Genomic DNA, 9,097 nt, shown 5'->3' with positions numbered 1-9,097 from the left:
CCTTGGGGTGAGCACTTCCACTTCAAATGGGGCCCTCATTTGGACCGTGATCACTGGAGCAGCAAAAGCTGACGATTCAACCTTCTTCTCTATCTTAACCGGCACGATAGTCCCTTCCAAATTGCAATCTTCGTCAATGGTAATCATGTGCACATTCGCATTGCCATGATTGGGCAACGGATTGTTGTTTATATTTGGGGGAGCTCCTTTGAGCTGGATGACCCCTTCTTGGATCAGTGCTTCGATTTTGTCTTTGAGAGTAAGGAAATTCTCAGTATCATGTCTAGTAACTCCTGAGTGATACACACAACGTTTAGTCTCGTCATACCATCCAGGAAGGGGATTAGGAACTCTTCCCTGAATGGGTTGTAGTATCCCCGCGGCTTTCAATCTTTCATACAGCTGGGCTAAAGGTTCGGCTAATGGTGTGTAGGTTTTAGTTTGCTTTCTTTCGAAGTTAGGGCGAGGTCTGGGTGTATTTTGTGGGCGGTTTGGTGATTGGTATTGGGGTTGCGATGAGTAGGTTGGCTGGTATTGTGATGGGCTTTGGTGGGCGGGTGCTCGAGGTGAGTGATATGCTGGTTGGGTATGGTAAGCAGGATGGGGAGTGGGTGTAGGTTGATAATAAGGCTGAGGGGCTTGGTTGTAGTATGAGGGCTGGTATGAAGGGTATTGGTAGGGTAACATTTGATTCGGTTTTCGTTCCTGGATGGTCGCAGCCGCGGACACTCCGTCCCTCTTCTTCTTAGCTGAGTCTGCTTGGATCGCCTTACTTGTGGCTTGCAAGGCCTCAAGGTTTGTAACTCTTCCTGTCTTGATTCCTTCTTCTATGAAATCACCCATTCTGATGACTTCGGAAAACTTCTGTCCGATGACGCTTATCAGTCTTTCATAGTATGTGGCATCTTTCAAAGACTGTACAAAAAGCGTTGTCATCTCACCCTCTGCCATTGGGGGCTGGACTTTTGCGGCTTCCGCTCTCCAGCGCATAGCATACTCTCGGAAAGTCTCTGTCGACTTCTTTTCTAACTTCATCAAGTAGAACCGGTCGGGACAGTCTCGGTGTTGAACCTAAACCTGTCCATGAAATCTTGGGCCATTTCTCCCCAACTGTGCCATTTTTGCGGGTCTTGGCATGTATACCAATCCAGCGCTTCTCCCGTCAGACTCCTTATGAACAGTTTCATCCGAATGGCCTGATCTTTTCCCACTCCGATAAGCTTATCGCAGTACGATCTTAAGTGAGCCCGAGGATTTCCCTTCCCATCAAACATGTCAAACTTCGGTACTTTATATCCAGCAGGTAACTCGATGTCAGGATGAATGCACAGATCTTCATACTCAAGTCCTTCACATCCTTTGTTGGTTTGGATATTTCTAACTGCTTCTCTCAGACTACGAAGCTCTTTTGCTACATTCTCATCCGCTCTTGCCCTGGCTTCCCTTTCTATCTCCTCATAAGGGTCAACCTCTGGATGCTGCACAGCCTGTAACTGGGTAGCGAAAGGTTGAGCTTCTGCTATATATACCGGTGGCACATACTGCGTATTATGGTTAGCGGCGTGTGCCAATGGTATGTGTTGAGTTGCTTGGTAATTTTGGGTAATTGGGTTAGTTTGGGTAACTACAGGTTGAGGAATGTAGGGAGTGGTGAAGGGTGGCGGATTGGTTTGTTGGAAGTTAATTTGCTGGGAGTTGGCTTGTTGCGGGTCATTTGGTTGCGGGATAGTTTGTTGTATGGTTTGTTGCGGGGTGGTTTGTGACGGGACGGTTTGTTGCGGGTGGATTGGTGATGGAACGGCTTATTGTGGATTTGATTGTTGTGAGATGGTTTGTTGCTGGCTATTTTGTTGTGAGTCGGTAGTATTTGGATGGCATATGTAAGGTGGAGGGTTTGAGGGAGAGGGCTGAGGAGCGGGCGAGTCAACAGGTGAAAAGGATGGTGGAATTGTCGCATTTGTTCTTTGTTCGTGGTGAGGAGTATTGAGGGTGATGGATAGATTGGTAAGATTTCGCAGTCGCTCGATTTCAGTTTGCATATTGGCTATTTGCTGCATCAGTTGGGCGATGAGTTCATCGTTCCCTCCTCCAGAAGCTTCGGGTTCCTCTCTTGGAACGGTGACAAGTCCCAAGCCAGTCTGTTCGGATGCCCCTGAATCATTCATATCGCTGGATGCTCGTGTTTTTGATCTTGTAAAGTACGGGTGATCTGCCAGCTTGCGGTCAGCGCGAATCAACCGTTGGGGGAATAATAAAAAGTAAAATAAAACCTTCAAAAATGAAGAAAACTGCGTTAGTACGGCACGAATGATTGCTGCTTGAAATAATGCGAGCATTGAGCAAACAACGTTGAAAGAAACACATATTGCATAGCACACAAAACACATATTGCATAGCAAACAAATCACATAATAAAAGAAAATACAGCGCGACCTATTATGCAAAGGACCTCTTTTGTGCCAGAGGTAGGCCTAACGCAGATTTGAAGGATAAAATATGCAATTATATGTCATCCTAATGTGCTATTAATTGAAGGCCCCATACAATGTTTAGAATTTAAAATCCCAATGTAAAAGAAATTATTACAATTACTACTTGACTAATTAAAATGAGGAAGGCCTTTCATTGCTCTTGAGCCACTCCAGATAGTTATCCTCGCATCCAGCTTGGTATATATTTGGCTCGATTGAATCTGCTTTCATAGTTTCCCTCGATTTCCACATGTTGATAACCTCTTTTGCAAAAGGAATTTTTCCCTCCTTGTAGTCGGCTTGATAATGATCCATGTCTACCACTAAAGGTATGTTTTGCTTTCTTCCCGATTGCCTTAAAATTCTCTGTGGGGTGTAAGGTTGCAAGCCCCGAAGTCCTATCAAAACTAAAAATGGCACGATCTTCGTACGAAACACCAAACCCTCGGATGGAAACCAACTGAACATCCATGGAATTGAATCATCGTTCAAATGGCTGAGAAGTCTTACCCACCCTTCTACACAATTTGGCTTTTCGAATGTTCTATTAGTCACAATTGCGCCTGGAACATGTCCCAGAATGTGATTTTCACCCGTCGGCTTTTGAAGTGCTAGACTTCTGTCAACCTTTTGAAGATGTTCCATCAACCAAATCTGTAAAATCAAGTTGCATCCCTCAAAATGCTTGTAGCCGTGCTTGCAACGTCCTAATGCTCGGTAGATATCTGCCACGACCATAGGGACCACTGTGTAGTATTTCCCTCCAATGCCACTAAATAGAGCTTCAGTTACAGTAATGAGTCGGGTGTGAATATCTCTTGTTGTTCCTTTAGGGAATACCATAGTGCCCAAAAAACATACTGCGAAGGAAAAGCATCATTTTTGTTCCCAAGAGTCATGCGAAAATAATTCATCTTGATGATGGGTGAAACTTCATTGATAGCCACATCTATGATACAAGTAATCAAACGGTATTGTAGACCCTTGTAAGCATTCTACGCCTTTACCCTTCCTAAATCCGAAACTGTCAACAAATTCTTTTGGTGAAGGCTCTTTTGGAATAATCATGCTACAATTTTGCCATTTTTTCTTCTTACGTAACAAAGCAGCATTTTCTACATAGCCCCCTATTTCTTCTAACAATGGAGCCATTTCATTATTGCCAAACCTAAAAACGACCCTTTTCTCGTCCCAAAACACAGTTGCTGCCTCGATGATGTCTCTACACGGTTGGATATCCATCAAAGACGGTAAATGCCCCAACGCTCCACGTACTAACCGTTGTCCGTAGTCACCCAATTCGATCCACCATGCTTTTAGTTGAGGAGGAACGCTCAAAACCATGCTAAACCTCGGGTAAATGTTGTGTTGACTCATGGTTACCTGCGTTCACAAATAGTTAGTTCTACCTAAATAGCACACGGTCCATATAACATACGTGTTTATCCTTCAAATCAATACACATAACGTGATGACCGTCGCTTGGGGTCATAGACCCGCTCGGACATTTGGACAAGGCTGACTATTGGACCTAATACACCTTGGGTATTAAGCCTCCTAGGTTCGTGCATGTCCTAAAAAGGGGTTTTGGTTTAGCTCTATCTTAGGCTGACTAGGAGTTGGCTTCCTATGACGCAAGGTTCCCCCCAAGCGGACAACTTGGGGGTGGAAAGTCCGTGGCCGTCGACTACACCGCCGATCGACTAAATCCACAAGATCGATCTAACTAAAGGGTAATTTTAGTAGTGCACGGCCGCGAACCGCGAAACCGCTTTAAGTGTGTGAATTTGTGTGAATTTTCCAGGAATGGAAGAAATATGAACGGAATGTCAGTTTAAGGAAAGCAGTAACATAGAAAATTTCACATAATAAAAGCTATTTAAAAGCATATACGAAAGCACATCAAATGGGCTCAGCCCGTTTTGGACTGTTGCAATCCATAGCTGCTATTGGGCTTTGGCCCAGAAAATTCTATATGTTGCTGCTGCGGGCTGCTCCTGTCTATTGGGTTTTGGCCCAGGATTTGTTTTCTAATTTTTTGCTGCGGACAAGACGGATGGGGGATGACCCGAGAAGATTGTGAGATTATGTTGGGCTTTCGATGAGTGAGTCCCGAATTGGGACTCCATTTACTCCGATGTGTACATGAAAAAAAATATATAATAAGGATTAGAAACGTACGTAACTGTTAAGTAAGGCAAATATAAAAACATATGAGTGTTAAACCTCCAAATACGCACGTTAACAGTAGGCATAAATAAAGCTGCGGCAGGTCTTAAAAATCTTTCGGACACCTAACTTATAATATATGCATTCTGCCATAACTATATACTGACAAAAAGAATTTTTGGGTAGTATTTTCTGGTATGCCAAACATTAGACAAACATCTCATACAATCTAGTCTTAAACTAATCCAAAGCAACACACCTTATCATTAAACTGGTAACAAAACACTTATTAGACAGCGAAGGAATAATCTTACATGGATAACATACACATACAAACGTATTTGTTCAACATCTAACATTTACTCAGTTAACTGTGGAAAGGCTCTCGGTAGTACTATAGGTAGCACCATCATCTAGACAACGGACAACAATAAATTCTCATTTTTTATTTCTAGACTATGGGAAGCGAGGTATCGATGAAAACATTTCAAAAAATGCATTTTTTTCCCGATAAACAGTAGATTAACTCTAACATCTCTCTCCCTATGTTAGGCAAACAAAGAGTTAACAACTCTGTCATTTATTTTTTAAGGCAAGAATCACATTAAAGCAAACAGTAGTATACAATGGCTTTTCCTTCATAGCAACTAATTATAGATACTAAATTATATAAAATTTAAGGCATCACGCCATAGATAACATATCAGCAAAAATATAACAATGAATTTAATGTCATGGTTTCTACTTTCCAATTGTACAAGCACAAGTTCGAATTTGCGGCGTATGAAGTACAACAATAACTTTGGCCTAGAACCTTAGATGCAACACACTAAACAAACAGATTTTGATTTTATAACTTGAAGTAAAAAATTAAAACGAATCTGCCGAGCATGGTGCTTTTGTAACCTAAGTAAGATTCGGTTTATTTTCCTTTTTCTTCTTCTTAAAAAAAATGAAAGAACTCAGGTAGTTTACTGAGCAGGCCAGGATCCACTTAGTAAATCAAACTAAACAAACTTAAGCAGTTGACACATTTTAGCTTCAAAACCAAACTACGAAAGTCATACACCATAAACCATGAACAAACAGCACCTTTTCTTCCCCTTTTAACTAAGCAAGCCTACAAGATCACTTTTAGACGAGTGCTTAATTCTCTTTCAAAACACAAACTTCGGAACCTTAACAGAATTATCCCCTATCGAAACTTAGCTGGGTGGAAGTTAGCTATTTAAGGCTAACCTTTCAGATTTTGGAGTCTAAACCACTGATTTTATAGAAAAGCAAACAAGCAACCATATTAATCTCTTATAAAAAAAAAAACATATTGTTAACTTCTTATACTCTTACCATATTCATATTTCTACTTCAAGAGGTTCGACTCCCTTCGTCCTTCAATAGTCACAACTCATATTTATTAAATACTAATGCAACCGGTAAACTGTAATAAGGATCAATGAACCGATAACCTCTTGATTAGGATCCATTGAGAGACAAACAAACATAGAACTACACACAGGGATTTCTTAAACTATATCGAAAGTTAATCAAGAAGCTAAACGTGATTTGAACCAAATTGATTCGCCTGCTAAATTTTATCTCAAATTTAACAGCGGAAGGGTATTAATATAGGTCCATGCTTCATTACCACACCAAAGAGAAAACATGACAGAACTAAAATGAAAACAGGAAGGGATAGTTACACCACAAAATCAGTAACTTAGCATACTTATTCGAACTAAACTAATCTAACCATAGGCTAAAGGCATTTTACACACACAAATAATGAATCGCGAATACACATCGAAAATCAGATCGAACTAAAAGGGAGGAAGAAGGTGATCGCACTGACCTTTTGCGAGTGCAGCGAACAAGGTGCGGGGTCTCCGATTCACACTCGAACACTATTAAATCTGAGCTTGCGATGCTCGGATTCGCAGCAGCAACAAGGCGAATGAAAACAGAAAAATTGATTTGGGTATTCTTGACTACTAAAAACTAATATTTTTAAGGAATTCAAGGCGGTTCAAACTTTTATTCTTGGGGAATTTCGTGACTCCAAAAAAAGCCTCCCTTCAGTGGATTCCGAAGCTCCTATTTATAGGAGGATTTCTAGGGTTTGCTTGGGCTTCAAATCTGAAAATTGGGTGGGATTTTGAATTATCTAAGTTTTCAAAATGAGTAAAAAAAATGGATCCGTTGGAATCTCAACAGATCTTCACGTGGAGGCGGCAGAGGCGTGGGGAACAGAGGGAGAGAAGAGACAGAGGCGTGGGGGACAAGAGAAGATGAGGGAGGTGGAAGAGAGAAGAGAACAGGGAAGAGAGAGAACAAGGGAGATGGGGGGGGGGGGTGATGAAAAGGTATGAAACCCTAGGGTTTCATATTTTATTAAAGAGGGTAGTTGAGCCGGGTCGGGTATAAATTAAACGGGTATGGGCTGGTCCGTTTGGGTAATTATTTGGGCTGAGTATTAAAACAAATGGGCTGGTAATTATTTTAAGTGATACTGGGCTAGTCCGAAAAATGTTTGTTGGTTGGGCTTTGGTTTGGGTCAGATACATTAAAAATATGGGCTGAGTGAAAGAACTAGTTTGGCTTCTAAATTTAAATAAAAGACCCATTTTAATTAATTATATACTAAGTGTGCTAAAATATCCCCTAATATAAAAGTATGTATTTATTAGTATTCAGATGAAAAACGAAATGACACGACGTCGTAATAGTTGTGCAATAATATTTTGAAAGTCAACGGTAAATAAATGCTGTTATTTAGCTGCGCAAAATAAATGCGATGCGTGTGCATAAAGCGGTAAAATGTTGAAACGCAAATTATGATAATACTGATAACAATGATAATAACAAAAGAATAATAATAATAGTAATAATAATAATAATAATAATAATAATAATAATAATAATAATAATAATGGTAGTATTAATGGTAATAAAATAGAAGATAATAACAGTAGTGACTTCAACAGGATAATAATAATGCCAACAAAAAGTTAATACTTATAGTAAAAAACAGAAAGAAAAGAAGAAAGAAAAAAAATATAAATAATTATTTTAAAGTTGTCAAAATATCAGCGGCGTAAATAAATATTTTGGGGAAGACGGGACAAAATTGGGTGTCAACGGTTAGTATGCCTGTGTTCAAAATCAGAAAATGGAAACCAACAACTGGAAACGGAAAAAACGCAAAAAACCAGAAACTGGAAACACAGTAAGACTCGATAGTTTTATTTCTGGAAAAAGAATGCAGAATTTGCAATGCAGGAAAAAATTTCAGTGATCGAAAAATGAGGCATTGCCTCAGTTTATATAGCCTCGAAAGTGCCTGTTCAGAATAGGCAGGTTGGTGACTGTTCGGAAAGGCCCTTGCCTTTTCAGAACAAAAATAAGAACTTGGGAGTTTTAATTTATTCCGCGAAATTTAATTAATTACCAATTAATATTTTTCGGCGAAAATAAACAAAATAATTTCATAAAATGAAGATTGAAGTTAAATAAATTTGGTCCAAAAAAGTTATCAATCAAGCAGATCGTTTGACCAAATCTGAAGCCGAAGCCGAGCAACGACGAAGGCGCGAGGGGAGTCCCTCTTCTCAACCCTTTAAGAGTTAGAGGAAGTGCTTTCTAATATAAGCACATAACTTTTCCTTTCTACCACCAATGTGGTACAAAGCTCCTTTTCAAAGGAACTTTGCTTTGAACTTCATTTTCCTTTCATTGTCTTTTCCCTCTATTTCTCATTCACACCAACTTAGCTAGCTTCAATCATTATCTAGCTTTAACACTGTCCAATATTAGCTAAACGTATTTTCTCTTCCTCTACTCCATAAAACCGATTTTGATAACTCTGCTTCATTTTGTTTTGCAAGGATGTATGAAATAATACTTCATATTTTAGTTGAATGGGGCAGACGATTTTATACCACCTCAAAATTGTTAATTAGTAGTTTTTTATTATTTACATTTTTTAAATTTTGTTTTTGCCTATGAAACATTTAAAATTAGTAAATGCTCCTCAAATAACTAGTTTTTAGTTTTAAATTACAGAGGTGGATTGCAAGAAAAATTGCTGGGAGATAATTGCATGTTTATGGTTAAAATGCAAAAAAGTACTATATAACTACTCTTTACGTATACAATAATCTCATTTATGGTGATGAATCGTAAATATGGATGTAAGAATATATAAATTATAATGATATTAATGGGTTCCTAAATTTGTGGAAGTTGAGATTTGTATGGACGCCAAAGTAAACCGAGTTAATATGTTTACTTAAGTTAAATTAATCCAAGCCTTTAAAATCTAAAATAGACACGTGTCAATCATCTATATAAGCACTTGAGAAAATAGAGAGAAAGTGTAATGGAGAAAAGTCAAATCCGTATATTATAGGATATCTCCTATAATTGATTTCTCAACCTTGTTGATGGATTTAAACTCAACT

At 39.1% G+C, this 9,097-nt stretch overlaps 1 protein-coding gene across 1 annotated transcript; it reads right to left on the bottom strand.

Annotated features, from left to right (window-relative positions):
- Positions 1-2,529: 2,529 nt before the first annotated feature.
- LOC132640996 (uncharacterized) lies at positions 2,530-6,966 on the bottom strand. Its single transcript, XM_060357829.1, has 2 exons — positions 6,490-6,966; positions 2,530-3,854 (listed from the first exon to the last, which is right to left on the bottom strand). The coding sequence occupies exon 2, from the start codon at positions 3,312-3,314 to the stop codon at positions 2,604-2,606; it is 711 nt and encodes a 236-aa protein (XP_060213812.1). The 5' UTR covers positions 3,315-3,854; positions 6,490-6,966; the 3' UTR covers positions 2,530-2,603.
- Positions 6,967-9,097: the final 2,131 nt, after the last annotated feature.

Source organism: Lycium barbarum, chromosome 5 (genome assembly GCF_019175385.1).
Source record: "Lycium barbarum isolate Lr01 chromosome 5, ASM1917538v2, whole genome shotgun sequence".
Lineage (NCBI taxonomy): Eukaryota > Viridiplantae > Streptophyta > Magnoliopsida > Solanales > Solanaceae > Lycium > Lycium barbarum.
The sequence above is the reverse complement of the archived record's forward strand: the minus strand, read 5'-3'. Positions and strand labels throughout refer to the sequence as shown.

Excerpts from the sequence above, each read along its gene's own strand:
- LOC132640996 (XM_060357829.1), bottom strand. The coding sequence starts at position 3,314 with ATGGTATTCCCTAAAGGAACAACAAGAGATATTCACACCCGACTCATT.